The sequence below is a fragment of the Haliotis rubra genome, unplaced genomic scaffold (assembly GCF_003918875.1).
Source record: "Haliotis rubra isolate DU_JTF1 unplaced genomic scaffold, ASM391887v1 Scf31, whole genome shotgun sequence".
NCBI lineage: Eukaryota > Metazoa > Mollusca > Gastropoda > Lepetellida > Haliotidae > Haliotis > Haliotis rubra.
In genome coordinates this window covers 1,448,902-1,474,213 of record NW_025766980.1, presented here as the reverse complement: position 1 = coordinate 1,474,213, position 25,312 = coordinate 1,448,902, and the positions used below count along the sequence as shown (strand labels likewise).

Below are 25,312 nucleotides of genomic sequence, written 5' to 3'. Positions count from 1 at the left end.
CTAGTGTTTTACTGCGAAAGCAAGCCTTAATAGGCGAAGGGCGGATACAGGTTTGTTTTCCAAGAGATTGCATCGATCCCAGAGGCTCAAGTTTAGATCGACCACTGTCTTCTTCTGTCTTAAGAAAATAGTGGGATGCTGCATCGGCAATTTCCCGCACGAACATGTAGGCTGATGAGGCAACGGTACGAGGTGGCTGTTTCTTCTTTTGATTTCTGTTAATGATGCCCATTCCCATCTTGCCATGCTAAGACCTTTCTTTGAAAGCTGGGATGATGAATGAGGGTGGGACCTTGTCTGAAATAGTCTTTATAAAGTTGGAAAACTTAATCAAAATCTCTCCCTGCTGAGTGATAGGAATGAGGTAGCTGGTGGAATGGTGGCAGTACATGGGGTCTTTGTCTGTTGGGGTGTATCTGGACACAGGGCTGTTTGAATCGTGATGAAGTCTGTTGATGCATTGTCGTCATGCCTATATTTCCATTTTATTGTCCTGCTCCGTTGTGTGGAAGGTGGTCTTGGGCGACCTCTGGTGTGATACGATGGCGACTGTCAGCACCGATACTGTCTGGATCTTGTTTGTTAAAGACACCAATCATTTGATTTTCCCGGTTGATTTCACTTTCAACCCGCTTTGAGATGCAGTCACTCATGAATAAACCGTGCAAATGTTAACAATCCTCAATATTTAAGCTGCTCCATAAAAAGACACATTCGTAGAGAGAATATATTACCCGTCTATGAACACAAGTCATTACGTAATACAAAATTAAATAAATAAATGTAAAAAAAAAAATAAATAAAAAAAAAAATAAATAAATAAATAAATAAATAAATAAATAAATAAATAAATAAATAAAAAAATAAATAAATGACATGTCATTCGGAACAATGTTGTCTGTATCGCTTGTTACAGACCTTTGTTGTTCAACCATATATAGTTATCCTTCCTTCTCTGGGATTCCAGACAACAACAACAACAACAACACTATAACAACTGATGATATTGAATGCGGCGTTCATGAACAAGCAAACAAAATAATTTATATGACTTAATTCTGCTTCCAGGATGTGATCCTAAAAATGACAATTCTTGTACCTTTTGCCCGCTGATGAAATATTCATGTGATTCTGTGATATGTAAAAGGTATACAATAACTTCGTATATTTCCTGCTTATAACTCAATCTACATATTAAAACATTCTTTTAACGTATTCAAAGCTTGACTGGCAACTGCTCCATCTTGAAGGATATCTGATTGACCCGTGTTCATGAATATTCAGTGGAGAACTATCGTATTCATAAACAAAGAAACAAATTCTCAGTCGGCGACCATTACGGTTAACCAGTGTCTCTACGTTCTCAGGGGGTCTCGAGTATCGATGTGAAAGACTTGGCTAAGGGTAGTGCTTTGTAGAGTCTATGTGTATGTAGAAAGTAATGGGAGTTTGTTAGCTAAGTGGTTATGACATACACACACGCAAATTCCGTGTCCGATTCCGGTTTGTTTACATCCATCTTTCTGGTGCCACAAATTTATTTCGCTGACGAAGTTGTCGAAGGACAATCTGTGGTCACGATGTTGATGTTGTCAATGTCGTTTCCCAACGGCATACGTTGTTACGAACATAACCACTGAATAACTACTGGTTTAGATTTGTCGAATGTATGTCTGGCTTGTCGTTATATATATACTTACTATTGTTGATTGCAGCTAAAAGATGTTATTACTCACTTCCCATTTTGGAAAGTTCATACCAAGCCAGGCTATCTACAATTTAAAACCAAAACCTTTCGGACATCAGCATAACATACTGGGAATATAACGTGGTACGTGCATATTTCTTCGATAATTCCTAAGATATTTCACCAAAATCGATATGCTATTTTCATTGTGTTAATGAATTCACCTCAATTAGTGTTTAAAAGTTTGTTCAAAGAACATCTGAGAAATCGATTACAACCAAAATCATGAAAAATATGACCCACTTCAACAACTAATACTGGTTTGCCGATTGAAGATGACATTCGGCTCATCGTTGATTTTTAAACGAAGGCAAGCGCTTTCTTATGAAACTTTATTTTTAACTATCAGCTCATTTCAGCAGTTGGAATTGGCTTTGTTCTGTATAATGAAGATAGATGTCCTCTTGTTCAATATTAATCGCATTAATATAAACCTCTCGCTGCTAGTGAGACGCTACACGACTGAAGAAATACTTGTAATAAAATCACGTCAGTTAAGACGACACTCCGACATGAGCCCTGCCACACAAACATCACTATTCAGTCAGAATGGAAACAATTCACTGTATGTGATATCAATAATTAAATATTCAAAGTCAGGTTCAAATCAAATTACGACACACATATAGTTTCCCTTTTCGTGTTACGGTCCTATGGTATTACACTGGTTATATGATTAGACGGTCCCGTGTTAGGAAATAGGCCAGTTCGTATGCTACATACATGTCCATGAACATGGTGTTGGTAACAAATGTATAGGTGAAACAAATGTTACATTATCACAACGGAAATATCAAAGGTCACACCATAAATGTTCCACTATCTCCTGGGCAGAATAATGTTCCTTTGCCGAATGTCTTGAGAAATAATTTTATATATACGAGGTTCCTTCTTTATTGAGAAAACCTATACGTCATGGAGCCTTACCTAATGGAGTATTCCAATAAATGAATCAATGAATGAATGGAAAATAAATAAATAAGTAAGTAAATAAATACAAATAAATAAATAAATACATACATACATACATACATACATACATACATACATACATAATAAATAATTAAATAAATTAATAAATAGATAAATGTTCCCCGATAGCCGCAAATAATCCAATTATCATTGTAAAGGAAGGCGGAGAAAAAGCACAGTTCGAGTCCTTTATATCAGTTCGCCAACATATCATAATCAATTGTAATATAAATCATATCCATAACATGTAATTATAAGGGCACGTGTACATACACGGTGATTTTAATCAAACCAAGATGTAAACAACATGACAAGGTAGATACACGCGACAGTAGCATTTCCATGGTGATATTCATTTTAACAGTCCTGTTCCGACTCTATGTCGGATGTGTTTTTGAATCACTAACAGATAGTGAGGATATCAGGTGTCCGAAGAACATATCGGTGGCGCATGTCACAAACACATGCAAAGGCAAGCAATTTGTTCACCTAACAAACTAACTCGGGGCATATCGTACAAGCCAACATAGGGACTACGCCAGACAACATTGTTATCAGAGAGATAGGTCAATTTTTGAATTATCTACATGTCAACCATTAACATTTTTGAAAGCCTTGAATGTTTTTCTTTGAATACATTATTCATGTTGCATGTCTTCACATTTCAATTCACTGGATTGTCTGGCCCAGACTTGATTAGGTACAGACCGCTGCCATAAAGCTGGGGTATTGCGGAGTGCGGCGTTAAACAACAAACCAACAAAATAAATAACATTACAGTACGATGTGGTCTCCTACATACTGTAGTTAGAGTGCTGGCTTCGAACACTGGCAGGTCGGGTTTGATTCCCCATGTTTACAGCAATTGTATATTGTTATGAAGTACTACTAACAGCGGCATATATCCTTTCCCATTCCTCACAACAGCGTTTCAAATCGCTCGACAACCACTTAACGTTCACAAGCCGACGCCATACTATCATCGTTAAAAGAGATCGAAACAAATGCAATGCATCATCTACAAAAAAATTCAGCCAGAGTTTTAGATTTTTTTCACGAAATTTTCCATGCGCTTCTAGGATAGAGTGCATTGTATCCCTGAAGAAGAATTACAAACAGGGGCAGTTCTTGCCTGGTCGTATGAGGCGCCTCAATTCGCCTCAAATGAATGTGTCCCATGGGTGTTCAAGAAACCTACGATTGTGAGACACATAACAATCTATTTCTTCTCCGGTTTATGTTCAATCGATTATTGTGAGCTGTGATATATGTTCCTGTTGGTTTCCGCGACCTGTGGGACAAATATGAAGCGGTTTTGGAACCAAGATGGCGACCCCCTGACTTTGTATCGAATTTCAAATTCTTATTAAACTTTCCAGTTCAGTGAAATGTAATACACCATTTAAGACGGTGGAACATTGTATTATTTTCACCCAACAGGAGATATAGAAGTCATCTGAAGAATTCCACTGTACATTTTCAAACGGGCCAATCCCTACTCTCGTAGTGACATATTGAACAGATGATGGTAAAGCTATCTTTTCCCAGCTGTATCTGGTTCGCATCACTATGCTCCTTCATCACAGGATACAGCGCCCCCTGGGAACCGGCTAAATGAAATATTACACCACTGAAAATGTTAGAATAAACAAGGTTTGGAATATCGGTTTTAAGATCTCGCTTCCTGCTCCCAAAGTTATAAAACTAATCACTGTCCGGCTGCTAAATGTCAGACAATCATAACGGCATAAACCCAGGAGATATGAATTCTATCGGGCAAGATGATCCCTAAAAGTAGGAATCTAGATTTACCAAATAATGACTGGAATATCGAGCAGGGAAAGACGGAAGCGAGGTTTAACGAATGATGATTTGAATTTTCAGTATCAGTTGAGAGGCTGTGTCTAACTCGTACATGGCCTGGTGCTACCATTTACATATAAATTACTTGAATTAAGAGCTATTCACTGCATTTCAAAAGTACCTCACATACTATTAACCTTTTAGCGTGAAAGTAATTTATTGAAAATGAGTTTGATGGTGTTATACTCTGAAGGAAACCTTTGATAAGAAACGAAATTACCATTTTTCCGTTCGAAGGACCAAATGCATTACCATTATATACCAGCTACATATAGCTTCTTATAGACGTATGCATGATTTATTGGCCCCGTAATGAACGAGGTCTTGAAACTTCGAGCAATTATCGGGAAAGTGAAATATCAATAAGAAAAATAAGAAATTTTAGAAATGGTGTGTGCCGGGCGTTCAAAGAGGCTTTGACTGTCAGTGCAGCTGAGGTGAACGCACGCTTTGTCCAGCGCTGTCCTTGTTATCATCTAGGGTTAAAGCTGAGTTATGTCGGCCATGGAAACGTTCCTTCTTCCTGGGTTCTGTCCAAAAAGGCAGTATCAAACGTCTTGATATACATCCTATCCAAACGCAACGAGTGAGTGAGGTAGATCTAATAGCTATAGCAGAGACAATGACATTAGTGAGTGAGTGAGGTTAGTTTTACGCCGCACTCAGCAATATTCCAGCTATATGGCGGCGGTCTGTAAATAATCGAGTCTGGACCAGACAATCCAGTGATCAACATCATGAGCATCGATCTGCGTAATTGGGAACCGATGACATGTGTCAACCCAGTCAACGAGTCTGACCCACCCGATCCCGTTAGTCGCCTCTTACGACAAGCATGAGTTTCTACAATGACATTAAATATAAGGGACCGTCAGTATTGTAATCACGTTGGGTGAGTGTAGCGAACAGTAATTTGTTCATATATTGTGAAACATAACTCTACCACAGTTTTCAACCCCCAAACATATGTTAAACAATCCTTTCAGTGAAAAGAATTTATTATGCTTTTAATCAGTAACCAAGCCTTTAAATCCCATTCCCAGGCATATAAATGTATATATGTATATGTATATTTGTAAATAGAAATGAATGAAGTTGTACGCCGTAAACACAAGGTTAATGATATTCAAACATTGTTTAGATATCACGGGCCAAGGATTCACCACAAACATATAAAGTTCATTAGCATAATACCAAAGGAATATTGACGACATCATGGGCTATACGACTCAGTTAGTGAGTAAGTGAGTGAGTGTGTGAGTGAGGTTTTACTCCGCTTTCTTCATATAGTTCAAGAACTTATTTAAAACGTCAGACAATAAAAATAATAATAATAAAAAAATGCGAGGTTATCGAATCATACATTTTCAACCTTGCATTAACTGGTACTTAACGCTAACAATCCGTAACAATATACAGATGACACCGCAGGGTTGGCGGGTAGTTGATGTTAAGATACATACATGAAGAAACACAACAATCCTGGGCCTAGATGTTCGAAGCTCTCTTAGAGCTAAGATAGTCGTAAGTCTATGTTAATGTATGGCACTTACGACTATCTTAGCGCTAAGAGAGCTTCGAAAATCTAGGCCCTGCTGTTACGTGACCTACGATCGGAGTTAACATCTCTCTTACTGCTCCCACAGTTATAAAACTAGTCATTGCGTAAATGTCACACAATAATATTTAAACAAGCGTAAACCCAGGAGATATGAATTCAGCCGAGTAAGATGATTTTTAAAGTAGGATTCCAGAAGTAGCAAATAATGTTCGGAAGATCGAGTTAAAAAGAATGAAGAGACGTTTAACGAATGATGATTTGAATTTCTAGTTTCAGGTGAAAGGTTGTACACAGTCTCTGTGCTACCATTAAAATGAATTATTGTCCTAAAAACTATTTACCGCTTATCAAAAGGGAAAAATTGGGAGCCAACGCTAATTCTGCTAAATATACCCAAGAATTGGGATGTAAACGAAATATATGTATATCGCAACACATGCTTGAGCATTAGCTGAGATCCTTCGTTAACACGGACACCCATGATGAAACGTAAAACCGCAGTCACCCGTATTTAACATTGATGTCTGTTATGCGTAATCAAGGTAGCAGAATCTACACCATGTACTTATTGAAATAAGTTCACCTCTGACCTCGACCTTCACTGAAGGCGTGTAATCTTCTAAAACGCCATGAATGCTCTTCATGAATTCATTCATGATCGTCATTCGACTTGAAACAACCAAAGAAGCAGCGACTATGGCGTAGAATAACTACTCAGAATATTAGTAAACAAAACACGGATTGGAGTTTGGCAGAATTTCTGCGGGGACACGGAACCAGCATCGATTCGACGTCATCGTGTATTAGGTACCACGGGGGAATGTCCGGATGTATTTGATCGGGAATGTATCATAAATTGACACTTGATTTGGGAAATATAATATTGGAGGATCCTAAGAAGTCTGAATGTTGTTTGCAAGGTTTTGAGCACAGTGTGAGATGTTTGGAATACGTTCTTCCCACAATTATTGTCTATTTGCCATTTTTGTTCAGATATGCTCTGTGGAACATCATGAGATGCCATCACCCGAGGAAAGATTGATTTCTTTAAAAAAAACGTTAACTTAATAATTCTCACCGTTTCGCAACCAAATATGAATAACAATGAAGTTCTACCGACCAAACGCTATTACAAATTTGAAAATGAATTACGTCAGTGAATATTGATTTAAATTGGAAACTAAGTGTCACTTACCACTCCCGCCCAACGAAAATAAAAAAAATCCTATACACCACCACAACACAACAAACGATAACAGCAAAGCAAAGCAAAGCAGCGCAACGCAAACTCCTACCCAAAACACCATGGTGAAAATACCAAACTGCCCACCCCAACCTAACAACAACAAAAACGAAATAAAAATCGAAACCAAGAAAACCACGAAAACCACAGAAGAACGCTACACAGAGGAATATATATATCCCCCGGTGCACATATCCCATGATCGGAATCCTCCAAAGAACATTATGAGATAACGGACATGGATATTTGTTTTAAGATTCCCCAAATACAGAGATGAAACATCAGTCATTACGTTCTAGAAAATGTTTTCGTAAAGGTGCCTTCACTTATTCCATACTTCAATGCAGTTATCAATTATAATCCGCTCGTATAAACCGCCAATATTTGCAAAGCCGGATCTCATAATCAGATTAAACATACAATGTTTGTATTCCGTTTCAAATGGAGCCTTTTCGTGAGTGCCTTCAAAGTGCTTGCTTGTCAGACCAAGGATAGATTTCAATCGCAAATAAATCAACGAAACCCTACTGGAAACATTCCACGTCAATAAATCCCCAGTTAACAACCACTATTACATCGCCATTGCCACGTATATCGATTCTCTCCGTCATTGACAAGAGGTTGATGTTCCCCGATTAGCTATACTTGACAAACCACCTTTCAAATTGAATAAATCAATACCCGAAATGAATGGATAATCTGGTAAGTAGTATTTACGTGAGAATACATCCCTCCAACGAATTATCCAAATTGTAATTTCACGTGTTTAGCGGGGTTTTGTGGGTATTCTGGTAATAACTGGGTAATCAGGCTTTTATTCCAGGTTTGAATTAATTTTGTCTAGCCGGTATTGAACGCTGGGGGTAATTGCACGGAGGGGTTTGATTCTGTATGTAGGTCTACATACATCTCGAAAGACTTGTCGTTAAGGGAACATTATCTGCATGAGTCAGCCCCATGCGCCAGTGCATTTGTGCCAGTAAGCATATAAATCTATAGATCGGGACGTGAGACGGCGCTTTGGATCTCACATTTCAAAAGAAGTGGAAAGACATTATGTGGTTTCGGTATTTCTGTTTTTAAATTCCCTCTGCATGGGGAACTAAATAACCTACCTTTGTTAATGTGACATATAAAACGACACCCCCGCTTTTTAACAAGGAGTTGAAAATGTGTTTTCGGAATTCGGAACACAATATCAGACTCGTTAATCAAGAACCCGTTGTAATGTAAATACTGTAATTGTTTCGAAACATGCTGATTTAACTGCTCCTTATTAAAACATATCCTAAGTATTATCCCCGGAATTCGTAAATATGAACCTGGTTAATACAGAACTCGTTAATCCGAACTTGATAATCCTATCACTCCTGACTAGTTGGTTAACGATAGAAGATACATCTACGTGATGGCATCCTAGGATTTCTACATGGTGATGGAACTGGATGGATTCTGATTAATGAGGTTTGACTCTGCAGAGATGAATATTATTGATTATCACACGGTGTTGCTTTGGTAATCATAACTATTGACACAGAGCGTAGTTCAGCTGAGAGCTCGAGTCAGAGTGATTGACCGTCGCTACACAACCAGCGTCTATGGGACCAGGGCTTTATGTAGATACAGAATAAATAGATCTATCTACCGCGTACTGTTGAACGCTTCAAGTGCACTTTAAGATAAAATCATATATACTTTGACATGTTTGACAGATTCGTTTTCCGTGGAAAGAATACGGGAATGGAAATAGGCTTCGAGAATCGTGAGAGTTCAGTTATGGTTGGGATTGGGAGCCATAGAGTATGCATGTGCAACCCACTTCTTAACATTCCGAACATGCATGTGTTCCTTAGCTTTTTGGGGTATTAAGATTTAATCAAAATTAGATAGTATTAATTAAAACTGAAACGTATTAAAAAACTACGAAATATTTTTAGCAAAATTAAATGTTACCCAAAACGTGCCCCTTTGAAAAATATACAAATCCCTCAACATCAGCAACAGCAGCAGCAGCAGCATCAACAAGCAAACTGTATCCGTTCTGACAATGAAAAGTTTGCCCTTATAAATGTACGCTTACAACTTCATCACTTCCTAGATTATTTCTGACAAAAGACCATTTCCACCTGTTAGTGGTTCTAAAGTCTGCGCATGGGTTAACTGGTTGGACGACACTTTGAACATTACGTCCTGGCTTGTGAGGATAATGTAGTGAAAATCCCAAACTTGTGCCAAAGTCTTTCAGGTAATGCTTATTCTCTCAGGTAATGCTTCTACATGATATATGATTAGCGGATCCTGTACAGTGAGTTACGGCGCCTTGGACTCATGATCAGCCGACGCATTCCTTATTTTGATTGAGCACGCAATTTTCACTCATGAGTGGGTGCGGTTTTACACCGCTTTCAGCAATATTCCAGCAATATCGCCCAGATATGGGCTTCACACATTGTCACCATGTAGGGAATCAACTTTATGTCTTCACCTTAACCATTAGGCTACACAACTTCCTCTCTAAATGAGGATGGCACATTTGTGCAGCAGGTTTGAAGCGTAATGTGTATGTATTAGTTGGGTGTGACTTTTCCCATTGTGCGTATGTGAGGAATCTTCGGCGGAAAGAGGGAACACCAGAGCCATTAGGTTAACCATCTACCCTTCTAAATGAGTCACGGGAAACTCCTAGTACCAACATGAGCTATATAAGTAGGATTTTAGAAAATTATTATTTTTTCAAATCCACAAAATGCCATCAAAACATTTTGAAACACAATACTTCATCAATTACCCACAGCAGATATTCCCAATAGACTGCCAATCCTCACGGCAATAGACACAATACCACAGGGCGATATTTGAAAGTGACAGATTATGTGATACCAATGTTAATAAATAAACCGTAAGGGTTTCAACTCTCGGACCAACTGAGACATCTGGTTTTGTTGGAGGCTATAAATGACACATCCACGATTTGAATGATAATGGGCAATGTTTCCAAGGGCATCGCCACTACCGGTGAGGGAGCTGAACGTGGCACGTACTGATGTGAAGCCTGAGGGGAATGCTGTAGTGAGGCACGTCATCTACATCCCTTTGCGCTCATGTCCTAATGGCCTGGGATTGTTCAGCGTTTATTCCCAGACCATTGCCTTCCGCTTGTAAACAGGGACTTTATAATCTTGAGCTGTTACAATGAATGTTAAACAATAGACAAAAATCAATTCCTGTCAGAAAAGGATTTTTACCTGACGTAGGACATGGTCATATGCTTCCTCTGAGGAAAGGTCAAGGACGATGTTTTTGTAGGACCCAGCGTAACTTCTGTCAAGGTGACGTAACTCGTCATGGACGTCTCGGACGTCTTGAAGACGCTGCACGGCAAATCCCTCGACAAAGTGTTGATCTCGGAGGGACCAGAATATCTGCTGTAGCCGCAACAAGCCTGGCAATATAGTTCAGGTGTCAAAAAGGAACTAGGCCAAACCAACTGGTATTCCTGGCAATTTTGATGAACCAAACGTATCAATGAAATAAAGTTTACATTTAGAATCATTCTCTGTTACTCTTCGCAAACAACTAACTCAACACAGAATATGTATGCATTAGGGACATAAAACAAGTACTAGTCAGCACAGGGTCAGTTTAATGTGTCTTGGCCAGTTATCCATGTTAACCTTTGGCATTCTATCTCAGTGGGGAAACATTATATATAAATCGGCATTACGACTGAATTCAGCTCTGACCGCTGACGTAATGTCGCTCTCAATAGGACAAAAATGGTCTTGACAACGGATGTCATAAGAGCATTATCTTTCTTTCCGACCTTCACCTTCGTCACTGTCATACAGGAAGTGGACCTGTCCCCAGTTGAGGTACTGGATGACGTCAGTGAGGGCGTACGTGTAGTCGGGGCGCATGTGGAGTTCGAAGATGGATTCTTCACTGACGGCGATGCGGGAAAGACTGGGGGTGATGAACGGCATGTGGAACGTCTTGGAGAAAGACTTGACGATGTCGGTGGACGTCATCTCTTTCTGACCAAGTATTGCAAAAACCCCATCGCTCATCTGCTGGCACACTGTAACCAATGAAGGTAGTTTCACGTTCAACAAAATCATTATAACAACAGCGACAACACCAATCTGAAAGCCAAGGTGGTTCTGATAACAGCAACAAGAAGAAACAGTAATAATAATGGTGTATAAACGCATCAGAAATGATTCAATCACAAAGCAACGAAAACAATAAACGTGATGATGATGATGATGATGATGATGATGATGATGATGATGACAGTCGTTTTCCTGAACACACCTGTTTGAAAGAGGGGACAGTCATATATTGTTCAGATAGTGTACTGAAAATAGCGATAAATATGCAAATTATCACGCCTGGTATCCCCTGTTGACAGTGTGTCTTGAACACATGCGTACGTAAATACTAGTTGTCGGAATCGTACAGTGCACTCTGCTGTCAAAATGTTTATCTTATGAATTTGGAAAGGATTTTGGCTCACATATGCATGTAAGACTGTGGTTTAAAAGCTAGCGGGAATGAACAATCATAAAGTCAGTAAGGTCTTTGTTAATAGATTTATATTCATAAGAGTAATGTTTTGAGAGATAGTCTTTTCATAACTGAGTACAAATTCTTCTGTTTTCCACACAGTTTTACCAAACCACACACACACAATAACTAGATTAATCAATATACACTCTTAAAAAAACCCCGCACAGGCGTTTTCAGCAGTTCATTTCGATCTATTTTGACAGCAATCGTCACTGAAGACAATTCCTATGTTTAAATCCCGTTAAGCAAGTCGTGGTTGTGTATTACGCGCAAACGCATCCCAAAATGTATTTATAAACGTTTGTCATAAAAAAAGAAAACGATAAATGAAAAGTGCATGCAGAAAAGGTTTTCCACGTAATGCACGTGCAATATTTCGGAAACATGAGGCTTGCTACAGCAACGGAAACTGAAGGGCAGGTGTCTGGTCTTCGAAGAATTGCCGATCAAACCATCAGAAATCCCAGAGAGAAGTGGGAATTCGAACATACTAACCAAAAGTTGGACCTGTCATGACACGACGACGTGTCCAATTGTGCAATAGGGTACAGGCATGGAACCTGGGAACTGGTTGGGACGGGATGGGAGACAACGTATCTAACGACGTCGACACAGACTCTTTGCGCCGAACTGCGTTCGACAGATTGACATATTTCATCAGATAGCGTCATGGTGTGGTCAGCCATGTCCTACACGTGTAGATCAGAGCTGGTGGTGGTTCAAGGCAATCTTACAGCAAATCGCTACATCGACCAAATCCTGCGACCTCCCTCCTCCCACTATTTAGCCAGAGGGAGCGTTCCAACACGACAACAGCTCGTTTAACAGGTGCCTATCTCGCCAATGCAAACGTCAATGTCCTTCCCTGGCCTTCCAATTCGTCTGATCTGAACCCGATCGAGCATCTATGGGACGAAGTTGATCGACGTGTCCGTACACGTCACCATCGTCCTCAGACACTTGCAGAACTTGCCAACGCGGTGCAGGAAGAATGGCGAAAAATCACCCATGCAAAACTCCGACGACTTGTGCAATTCCTTCCAAGGCGGTTTCGACCAGTGACGGCTGCAAGGGGTGGTGTCACCAGGTACTAACCTGAACGCCCCCTTGTGTCCACACATGTGCAGTGAGTGAACTGAATTAATGCTGACAATGACAACAATACATATGTTTATCCGTGTGTCGAATTTCCTTCATCTTTGTTCAAGTTCATGAAATACATTTAATACATTTCTATATTTTTGACCTGTGCGTTAAATTTTTTGAAGAGTTTATGTTTGAAGAATATTTTCTATTACTGAAATAAACGCCGGAACATTAAATGAGTGCGTGGGTTTGGTTTAACCTGACTTTAAACAGTAGTTTCGAGTATCATTATGCATCAGATGTCTGTTTGATGAAATCAAGGATAAAAACATCGCAAAATGATGAATACAGTCACTGGGAGTTAGTTTAAATGTCAAACATCTACAATATTCCAGTTAGGCCAAATAACATGTTCTGTTCTAGCCATCATAAATACCGTAGGAAGGTATTTTATATTACTTTCTGTATAAAACATAATTCGATAAATGCAATTCTGCTTTAAAAAAACTGAACAGTTTAATCCATAGTAAAGTACAACAAATGTACGCTTGTAGTTTAAAAGACGGACGATATAGGAGATGAGACAAAAAGCTGTACAACTCGACAAACATTTGAGAAAAGGTTTTGTCTGCTCGCACATGGGGCGGAAATATCTCAGGAAACAGGAAACATTCATTGTGTTTCTATATGGCTTGCTTGCAGCACTACATGCCCGGTTTTGTTTGAAGAAAGGTCTGAAGTGAACCTCACTAGCTAGCTTGGGCATGCTGCAGGCGGTATTGTCCGACCTTCACCTGCGGATCCTTGCAATCAAGGGACAGACAAGGAAGTCATGACAGTTTGAACACCAGCGGCAGAGATTTAATCCAACATCTGAATAACTTTCTAAGTCAGTCCTGAATTTTTAAAGCTGAAGACGCTTTAATGCGCCAGAATAGTCCGCGTAACTAGGTTCCCATCTTTACAAATTGCCATCACACGTCCGCTCTCATATTTGTACGCTATATGAACATTTATCGATTGACAATAATTCTTTTGGTAAAAGAGCAATCAGTCACTGGTTATGCCGTTCAAACCAGGTTACTAATTTACTTCATAAAACCTCATCAAGTGATCTCTCTACCTCTGTAGACATTTGGCACTCTGTCAGTCTTTGATGTCCCTACTGTGAACCACGTCCTAGTCCCGCGAGTGTTATTGGAAAGGTTTCCTTTGATACACCAAACAACACAAAACATTCACTGGTTGATGCTAGTAGTAACCTCCCAGGCTGTTGATGTACCTTGGCTTGCGATCATGAAGTCACCGTGCTTGACAACCCATTACGTGATCTCTAGTGGGTGACGTACACAACATACTGTAGCCTGGACTCCCCTCGAGCATTAGTTGTGAGATTTTGAAATTATTCAAGATGGATTATAATGCTATCTAAAATGGTTTAAAATGTTGAAAAAATGTCTGCGAACGAATTAGAAATGAAACTTTAGTGAGTGAGTTAAGTTTTACGCCGGTTTTAGCAATTTGACGGCGGGGACGCCAGAAGAACTTCTCACATTGTTCCCAAGTGGGGAATCGAACCCGGGTCTTCGGCGTGACGAGCGAACGCTTAAACCACTAGGCTACCCCACCGCCCCTTAAAGAAATGTTAACGGTTGACTTGTAGAACACTGATTGATAACAACAAAGCGTATCTAACCTTTCTTTTAAACCATTACACATCACACGCAATACAATAAAGTAGTAAATACTCGACTATGATCGGACGATTATGGGTTTATAAATGACGATAACACGTACCCGAGACAAACATGGCTGCGGTATTGTGTTCTAGAAAGCACTTCTGCTGGCTTACAATATGTCAGGCTGTGGCTGATGAATGTGTCCGACATTTTAGGGGGAATAAGAACGGACCCGACTGACACACTGCACTTCAATTTTCAGGGAAACCTGAAACCTTGACATCGGGTTCTTCACTATCAAACAATTTGACGTTACGCGTCACAAGAGAAATGTCATTACGTCATGTAAGTGGCGGACGGTGAGACATTGGTGTGATCATCATCAACATGTAAAGCTCGCTAATGTTTTCTTAAGAACGGGCGATGGGGTAGAGATGGAACGACCCGTGAAGATCCGGGTTAGAATTGATCTGCAGTAACCCATGCTTGTCGTAAGAGGCGACTAACGGGATCGGGTGGTCAGGCTCGCTGACCTAGGTGACACATGTCATCGTATCCCAATTGCGTAGATGAATGCTCATGCTGTTCATGACTGGATTGTCTGGTCCAGGCTCGATTATTTCCAGACCGCCGCCATATAGCTGGAATATTGCTGAGTTTGACGTAAACCTAAACTCACTCACTCACTAGAGATGGAACGGCATGGAACACCAATAGGGTTTGACTATAACGGAACTGTTACATGCCTCTCGACGTCTTGGTAAGTACTTTTAATATGATTGAAAAATATGTTATTCATTATACATATGGCAATGTTAAAAGTTGAAGGACGATTAAACCAGCACTCAACTGTTAACATTTGGTTATCAATTGTGTGTTCGATCATTTGAGAGCAACCGATTTCGATTCCAGATTAAATGACAGGAATCACTTTCAGTCTTTGGCGGTGGTATCAACCCTTAAAGCACATGTATCAACAAAGTATTAAACACAAGACCCTTGCATTAAAAAATAATTGCAGAATTTAAAAGAAACCACTTTTAGCACCAATGGTTTGAAATAATCCAGTCTTTGAAACTACCACTAAAATCACCTTAAAAGCCAGGGATGGCACATGTTTTGATCCCTAGTACTTAGTGGAAGTCGACCTTTAAATCTAGATTCTCATCCTGAAAACCACTTGAATTGACTTCCAGACAAGAAGGATTTATATTTAGCTCTTTCTTGACACTGACCCGAGGAAGGACGCATTCATTTTGAAAAAAAATAATTGGACTCAGGTGCATTTGCTGTAAGAGAGTTGAAATAGAGTGACCTGTTTTTTTCAAAGCTTCCACTTCTCAATTGAGCCAGTCATGTCGGAGAATTAGTGAAGTGAAAGGTTTTCATGCTATTTCAACCAGAGTTCTGTTTCCTTAACACCGATATTGAAAGGACATTTCACTCAGCTACAGGTGTATCGAACTTAATCAAATAACACTAAAAGATCGTGATATCCGAACTTCGTTATTACAATTGCCAGTGGTAGCAAAGATGGGACTTAGTTACTGGTTTTGTCGATCATTCGTATTCTTTGTGCAAACCATTGTTCTAGCCGAAGTTGGCAACACTTCTTGATTAGACGAATTTCGACTCTTCCAGTTCGTGATAATCATGGTTGACGAGGCAGCTGACAGTAATAACTGACTGATTTCACTTTCAGAGTGTCCGGTCTGCTGTTCCAGAGTTGCTTCCTTTAAAATGCCCTGATCCTAGGATCGTCGATGACTCGAACCTGTACGTCGTACTGATTATTGATGTAAGTTTGTCCACGGGTCGAACAAAAACTGTAACTGTCAACACCCTGCACTACTTGCATCCCCACTAATAAACTGTCATGTTCCTGCATAAACTGATGCGTGGATTAATCTCTCACTCACCCAGGATAGATGGCTTTGGAAGCCTCCAAGCATGCTCTCGTTTGTCGAATTGAATTAAGTACACGTAGAAATGACAGGGCCAGACATAAGCACTGACCGTAGCTCGTGAATCACGCTATGCACAATCGGCTTATTCATCCGGTGTCTCGAACAAATGGCAAACATTACCGGGCTGTTCAGACAGGTGATACGCTACACTGACTACCTGAGACCACAGTTTCTCCCACGATCTTTCCGTCCCACCTGCAGCGTTGTCTTGTATGGTTATGTCTGATGGCAAGCAACAGGTATGATAGAGGATAACCTAAATAAATGCAATAACTGATCATGTTTATGTGTACATCTGAGGCCCGGCAGAGAGACAGTGGAGAGATATGTTGCCGTTGTCACAACTATAGTTTGGCATGAAATGCATGTGGACCCGTTTTTTTGTAAATATCTCTTCAACCAATGACCCAATCGATCTCAAACTGTGCAAGTGGATGTTTTGTCAGACAACCTAATCACATTGTAAATCACCGATTTTATGCATTTGGATTAAAGAATCTGTCTATGTAACTGTCAACAAAATAAACAGCAGACCGCAGACTGCTTGCAGAGGGAGGGAGCAAATGACCTGTAACAGCGGCAGTGTTTGGTCATAAAGGTCAATGCACGTGCAGTTCATGATAGTTACCTGTGCACTGCACAGTGATAGACCGTTTGGATCATTCACATTGACTACTTCTAGCTGTCATCATGAAAGCTTATTCAGATGATGCTAAACGTTTAATTAGAAATGTGTTGAATTTTTTTTAAAAAGAGAGCAAACGTAGCAAACCGATTTATAAGGTGTCGGATTACACGAAACGTACACAGCTGACCTACATTGACGAACGTTGACCTTTATGACCCAACACTGTTGCAGGTCATTGGCTCCCTCCCTCTGCAAGCAGTCTGCGGTCTGCTGTTTATTTTGTTGACAGTTACATAGACAGATTCTTTAATACAAATGCATTAAATCGGTGATTTACAATGTGATTAGGTTGTCTGACAAAACATCCACTTGCACAGTTTGAGATCGATTGGGTCTTTGGATGAAGAGATATTTACAAAAAAACGGGTCCACATGCATTTCATGTGAAACTATTTTTTATAGAATCTTCTTTTGTCCTGGGCAGGTGGGCCGAGGTACTTTTCAATACTTTTTTCACTTGATGACCTGACTCAAACATGTTGTTTACTTCTGCCTTTCATTATGAAGATTTGTTTGTTTTGAATTAGTACAGAAAATACACGTTGTCTTTAATACAATATCCAAACTTTGATTGACTCCTACACGCTAACCATTTGTGATATACCCTAAATACAAAAGTTATGTGTTTAGCTAAGCTTCTCCATGTCATTTAATCCCTTGCGTATATGCTTTTAAAACACACACACCCACGCACGCGCGCGCACACTTAGACAGACACACAGCGACAGACACAGACACACACAGAGAAGAAATGTGGTGAAGAGTTTCACGTTTGGCAAGTAGCATTAGAGTCCGATTGAAAAATTATTTTCTACCGATTTACCAACGTGTCTAGAAATGCAACACATCACTGAAGCCGCTTCACATGTTTCATATTTAGATACATGCACCAAGATTCATAGTGACACAAAACTATCCCCAATACAGAACTAAATGAGCTCCAGTAGCTCCAGTCTTTGGCGTCTTGACACCAAGCATTTCCCACGAACGTTCACAGAAACTTTAAAAGACTCTTAATCTTTTACAACATTCAAGGCTTCAGTAACGCATTCAAAACGTTTTATGCTAAGTGAGTGAAGGACATTTGCATACTTGACATGACTTACACACGCTCAGTTTTTAAATAGCGATTCATAAACACATGATTATTATAACGTATACCAATGGTGTTACTCAACCATCTCGGACTAGACAACCTTATCAACATACAATGGTGATCAGTCCGAGGTTCTCGACAAGTCATCAGGGACGGCTGTAAGAAGCCTACTGTTTTTTTTAAACCTATAAGCATCTTTACAGATTGACGGCCTAAGACACAGCCAATGGGTGATATCTTACTGTCTCCCTATGTTTAAAGTTACAAACGTTGGTCTTGCAATTCAAATATCTGTTTTCACAGATAAAAGTCAACGGTTGCCATGGAGATCGTAAAAATGAATTTCCTCAGGCAGTTTATTTTCAATTCATTTCCAAGCTGTCATTCTTGGTGACGTCCCTTGCGACAGCGTCAGCTGCCGCACGATGTTCACGACTCCTACAGCAGCAGCGGCACTCGGTATTCCAGTCAAGTTTAATCACATGCGTTGGTGGTGAGGAACAAGTACTTGACTATATCCGTCACTGTATGTAACATAAGGTACTGGAGGTGGATGATATGCTTTTACACGAGAAAATGAAAAAGTCGGGACAGAAAGATTCAGATTGAAATAATCGCACTAAGGCAGAGTATTATACATGATCAGTTAAAGCCCATGGGTGTGTAAATAGATGGGCATACCTCTTATGAAACGATAGCTGATGTCAGGTGACTGGTTTTAATCGTAGGGCTACGTAGGATTACGGGTTACGGGCTACAGGTAATGATGTCCCATGTCAGGTGACGAATGTGGATCAACAGACTCCGAGAAACATATTTCCTACGTCATATGACGAATATGGATCAACGGACCATGGGTAAACTATGTCCTATGTCGTGTGACGGATGTGGATCTACAGGGTACGAGTGGCATGTCCTATGTCGTGTGACGGATGTGGATCTACAGGGTACGGGTGGCATGTCAGATGTCGATTGACGGATGTGGATCTACAGGGTACGGATGACATGTCGGATGTCGGGTGACGGATGTGGATCTACAGGGTACGGGTGACATGTCAGATGTCGGGTGACGGATGTGGATCTACAGGGTACGGATGACATGTCAGATGTCGGGTGACGGATGTGGATCTACAGGGTACGGGTGACATGTCAGATGTCGGGTGACGGATGTGGATCTACAGGGTACGGGTGACATATCAGATGTCGGGTGACGTATATGGATCTATAGGGAAAGGGTGGCATGTCAGATTTTGAGTGACGGATGTGGATCTACAGGCTACGTGTGACATGTTGGATGTCGGGTGAAGGATGTGGATCTGCAGGGTGTGAGTGGCATGTCTGATGTCGGGTGACGGATGTGGATCTATAGGAAACGGGTGGCATGTCAGATGTCGAGTGACGGATGTGGGAGACAAGTGGTTAAAGCTTTCGCTAGTCACAGTGAAGACCCGGGCTCGATTAAGTACATGGGTACAAATGTGAAGAGCATTTCTGATGTCCCCAGCTCTGATATATTGCTAAAAGAGCCGTAAAATTGGCCCACTCAATCGGAACAATCCGTGTGTCTAAACGGGCGATAAACATCATCATTGCACAATAGCAGTAATTATTACACAAAACAAACGGGCTGGATAAACATAGAACGACGTTGAAAATCAGTGATGCTTCAAGTAAAGTAGATCGAATACATAACCAGGCATTGATACACGACAAAAACGAAACAGCAATATTGAGTCTGGTATATGGTGACGGTATACACCCGACGGGTTCACATGTAACTGATAATTTCAAGACGTATACGCCCAGGCATTATTTTAGAAGAATGTGTAAACAGTAATCTGATATTTTCATATGTGAAATGTCTATTGCTGTTTTGCTGTAAAACGAAATCAGTCGAGTCGTTGCAATAATCCCACATCGATTTATCATCGTTGGAACCATAAAACTATCCCATCAAGACCATTTTGGTTTCTTCAGTTCTGGGATAATTGTGTAATTCCAGCTTTTATTGTTATATGAATATGACAATAAGGCCATTAATCTTCTGGAAAGCCATTTGAAATATCAAAGTGACCTACAGTTTACTGTGACTGATGATGGAGTACATTTGATAAACGGCTGAGGATATTGCAGTCTGTGGTGAACGTACTCAGGCTGTCTTTTGGCAGTCCGGGTATTCACCATCAGCATCGCATCCTGTTTAGGACGGGTGCTGGTTAGAATAGTCTGGGTGGGATGAGACGGCGTTATAAAAGGGCGATGGGGTGGTGGTGCTTGTGGTGCTGATGGTGAATTGGGTGGTACTGGGGCAGAGGTGATGCTCTGTAGGGGCGAGTAGTAGGGCAGAGGCGATGCTGTGTAGGGGCGAGTAGTGGTATTCGGGTTGGGGTGATGTTGTGTAGGGGCGAGTAGTGGGGTTGGGATGATATTGTGTAGAGGCGAGTAGTAGTAGTGGGGCAGAGGTGATGCTGTGTAGGGGCGACACGTAGTGGGGTTGGGGTGATGCTGGATAGGGGCGAGTAGTGGGGTTCGGGTGATGCTGTGTAGGGGCGAGTAGTGGTAGTGGGGTTGGGTGATGCTGTGTAGGGGCGAGTAGTGGTAGTGGGGTTGGGGTGATGCTGGGTTGGGGCGAGTAGTGGAGTTGGGATGTAATGCTGTGTAGGGGCGAGTAGTGGTGGGGTTGGGTGATGCTGTGTAGAAGCGAGTAGTAGTAGTGGGGCAGAGGTGATGCTGTGTAGGGGCGAGTAGTGGGGTTGGGGTGAAGCTGTGTAGGGGCGAGAGTAGTGGAGTAGGGGGTGATGCTGTGTAGGGGCGAGTAGTGGTAGTGGGGTTCGGGTGATGCTGTGTAGAGGCGAGTAGTGGAGTAGGGGGTGATGCTGTGTAGGGGCGAGTAGTGGTAGTGGGGTTCGGGTGATGCTGTGTAGGGGCGAGTAGTGGAGTTGGGGTGATGCTGTGTATGGGCGAGTAGTAGTTGTTGGGTTTGGTGATGTTCTGTAGGGCGAGTAGTGGTAGTGGGGTTTGGGTGATGCTGTGTAGGGGCGAGTAGTGGTAGTGGGGTTGGGGGTGATGCTGTGTAGGGGCAGAGTAGTAGAAGTGGGGGTGGGGTGATGCTGTGTAGGGGCGATTAGTAGTAGTGGGGTTGGGGTGATGCTGTGTAGGGGCAGTAGTAGTAGTGGGGGGTGGGGTGATGCTGTGTAGGGGCGAGTAGTAGTAGTGGGGGGTGGGGTGATGCTATGTAGGGGCGAGTAGTAGTAGTGGGGGTGGGGTGATGCTGTGTAGGGGGCGAGTAGTGGTAGTGGGGTTGGGGTGATGCTGTGTAGGGGCGAGTAGTGGTAGTGGGGGTGGGGTGATGCTGTGTAGGGGCAGAGTAGTGATAGTGGGGTTGGGGTGATGCTGTGTAGGGGCGAGTAGTGGTAGTGGGGTTTGGGTGATGCTGTGTAGAGGCGAGTAGTGGAGTTGGGGTGATGCTGTGTAGGGGCGATTAGTAGTTGTGGGGTTGGGTGATGTTCTGTAGGGCGCGAGTAGTGGTGTTGGGGTGATGCTGTCATGGGGCGAGTAGTAGTTGTTGGGTTGGGTGATGTTCTGTAGGGGCGAGAGTAGTAGTAGTGGGGGTGGGGTGATGCTGTGTAGGGGCGAGTAGTGGTAGTGGGGTTGGGGTGATGCTGCTATGTAGGGGCGAGTAGTGGTAGTGGGGGTGGGGTGATGCTGTGTAGGGGCGAGTAGTGATAGTGGGGTTGGGGTGATGCTGTGTAGAGGCGAGTAGTGGAGTTGGGGTGATGCTGTGTAGGGGCGAGTAGTAGTTTTGGGTTAGGTGATGTTGTGTAGGGGCGAGTAGTGGTAGTGGGGCAGAGGTGATGCTGTGTAGGGTTTAGTAGTAGTAGTGGGGCTGGGGTGATGCTGTGTAGGGGCGAGTAGTGAGGTTCGGTGATGCCGTGTAGGGACGAGTAGTGGGGTTTGGTGAAGCTGTGTAGGATCCAGTAGTAGTAACGTTATGGTTAATATAAGCTGTGTGCGGGGTGGCTTTGCAGTAATGGGGTTTAGATTACCTTATATTTCCGAATTGTTTCAGGTGAACAGTTGACTACTCTTATGACGGGTGTAAGGTGGGCAGGATACAATCACCTTTCGCGAACACTATTTCATCACTATTTGATAGTGATTCATTAAGACATGCTCTGTCATCGTATTGCATGCTGTGAATCACTGTAGTGTCTGGTCCAGGCTCAATTATTTACAGACCGCGTCGCACAACAATAACACTGCTAGATGCACTGTCAAAAATCACATACTCCTGGTATAGTCAGTATTGTACAATCGACTCTGCTTTTAGCAGAGGGTTCTTACTGATGTAGAAAGGGTTTTGTCGTTTCTATGCTGCTCTGTGTGTGTCGAGTAGTGGCATGGTGAGCTTTGATTATGCTGTTTGTTGTGAGTGATAGCCGGATGATGCTTTGTGGGACAGGTTGTGTCAGGAAGAGGGAAGCGATTATGCTGTGTTTGTGTGGCAAGCGGTGATGGCAGATTATGTGAAAAGCCATTCGCCGAAGTTAACGAGCTGGGCCACTGATCCAGTTAGTCGCCTGGCACAAGACGTACACGTCGGTGTCCGTTGACCTTTCTAACCCGGATTGAACAATGACGGACGAAATCAAATACTTTAGCCCTCTACGTTTCTGTCCGTTTGACAAGAAAACTCACAGGACGAGGCGGGGCCGGTGGTCCTTGAAGTGCCTGACGGTTACCACTGTGCCAGTATAACTGAATCCAGATGATACTGAACATACTGGACACGTCAGTCACTGACCTGGTAAACTCAGTCTGGAGGTAAAGACTGTAGGATTATCTCCCGATTAGTACCAATGACAGAGTAGTGTTTCTGTCACTTCAAGGCGCCATTTTGTATCTGAAATGAGTAGCAGACAATTGTCTATCTGCCAATCATCATTGAGACTTTAACTTTCATTCTTATGCTTGCAAGACCCGCCCTGCACACCACAACCCCACCTCACACAATCACCTGGTGGTTATACAGATACACACATATAGATTGCGTTCGGGGAAGAAGCAAAATGATATTCTGTTGTCCTTCGTAACCCTCTTAGCATCATTATAATGATTATGTATATATAGTCCCAGTTCTAGATCTGATCATATACAATGGAGGTAACAGAGAGTTCAAAGAGAGGTGTAGGCGGTCGCAACAGATAACAGTCCATTGAATTGCTTGATATGTATACGTTAGCACCCTCCTCAAGGGTGATATGGATTTCAACGCTCGAGCCGTAGGCTCGAGCGTTGAATCCATATCACTCGCAGAGGGAGGGGTGGTGGGTGGTGGTGTGTGTGCTAACCTACTTACACCACGTGGGCGCCGAATGGACTCGTTCATTGCTTGTTGCACGTGCGTTTCCTGCATCGCCAAGGTTATGTGTACACGTGGTTTTGGGAAGAGAAATCTTTGTGCAAGATGAATTCAGACGATGAGCTTTGTCGGGCCTCTCAAGAAGAGGAGGCAAGCCATATCGATAACGATAGCGATTCTGAATTGTTTGAAGCATCTCAAATAATTGAAAAAGAAGTACAAGAAGAAGGTAAAACTGCTGAACGTTTTAATGAAGCTAATGATGGTGAAATTGAGAAACGTGCGTTGGATGCTGTGCCCACTAACACCACCTCTGCAACCTCTAGCACCACCGTCACGCTGTCGGCAGCAAAACCAGGCACCAGATTCTCATCGAAAACTGCGTTGTAAATTTCACAATGAAATAAATCTAATCGTTCTTGTTTATGTTATTATTTTAGATTGGCACATGGACGGTATCGCTGTATTCACACCCTTTTGACACTTTTATAGAGGTAATTTTCAAATATTGTTTCTAGGCGAAGCCGAGAAACGATATTTGAAAATTACCGATGTCCAAAATTCCGTGGGGAGATAAGACAATGACCGAGGTCTGACTTATCTACCCTAGGTTAGTCAGTCCAGCTGCCAAATAACATACCCGGTTGTTATCCACATATCAACCTCTGCACGTGCAGATAGAAGGTTGATACACAGAAAATCAACCTGCCAGAACAATGGAAATAACATACCCTAGTGGTGTAACTTTGTGTAATTGATGTTGGGATCAACTTAAGACCAACCTTTGTGAAGCATTCGTCACAACATGACATAAGCTGTTACCAGACCTGAGTGATCAAGGTGGTTGATGTTGGTGTATCAATCCACTGAGAACATGGCCTGTCTCGTATCAGTCAGCAGTATTCCAGTCAAACAACATTAACAAAATCCGTCTGGGCACTACCAGGCACAACAACCCGTGCCGTAGTCTAACGAAAACAACCATATTGGATACACACAGTACAAGATACACTCAGTACAACATACACTCAGTACAACATACACTCAGTATATGATATTGGTGCTGGAGGCGAATTGTATTAGGGATTGGAGGCTGGAACATGTTATGGTGGTGCTGAAAACACTACAGACAGACTAGGAAGAACAGCTGTGTCCACTGAAAATACAGTACGCTCTCGCGTTTCATGTATTCAGTTTTAAATCATTCAACATAAACCTGTGCACCCAAACATAACAATTCACGCTGGACATTCCCTTTGTGATGAGAAATAGTTTACAATGAAAACCGACGCTGTTCAAATAAAATAACGTAAACTAATGATTTCGCATACGTGCCAAATGAACTGTTCATAATGTTTTTTATTTGATAATTGATAACCGGAAGCATGAAGAACCAGCCACACCCTTCTCGTTTTGAAATCTGCTGCGAACCTTTAGCTCTCCATATAGCATTTCCGCACTCTTCTGTCTATTTCCGGT

At 41.7% G+C, this 25,312-nt stretch overlaps 1 protein-coding gene across 1 annotated transcript in view; it reads right to left on the bottom strand.

Annotated features, from left to right (window-relative positions):
- The window catches only part of LOC124283079 (glutamate receptor 2-like), an 85,193-nt gene that overhangs the window by 31,437 nt on the left and 28,444 nt on the right, over positions 1-25,312 (bottom strand). Inside the window, 2 exon segments of the mRNA XM_046719101.1 lie at positions 10,632-10,828; positions 11,216-11,464. Coding sequence (XP_046575057.1) covers positions 10,632-10,828; positions 11,216-11,464 — 446 coding nt within the window.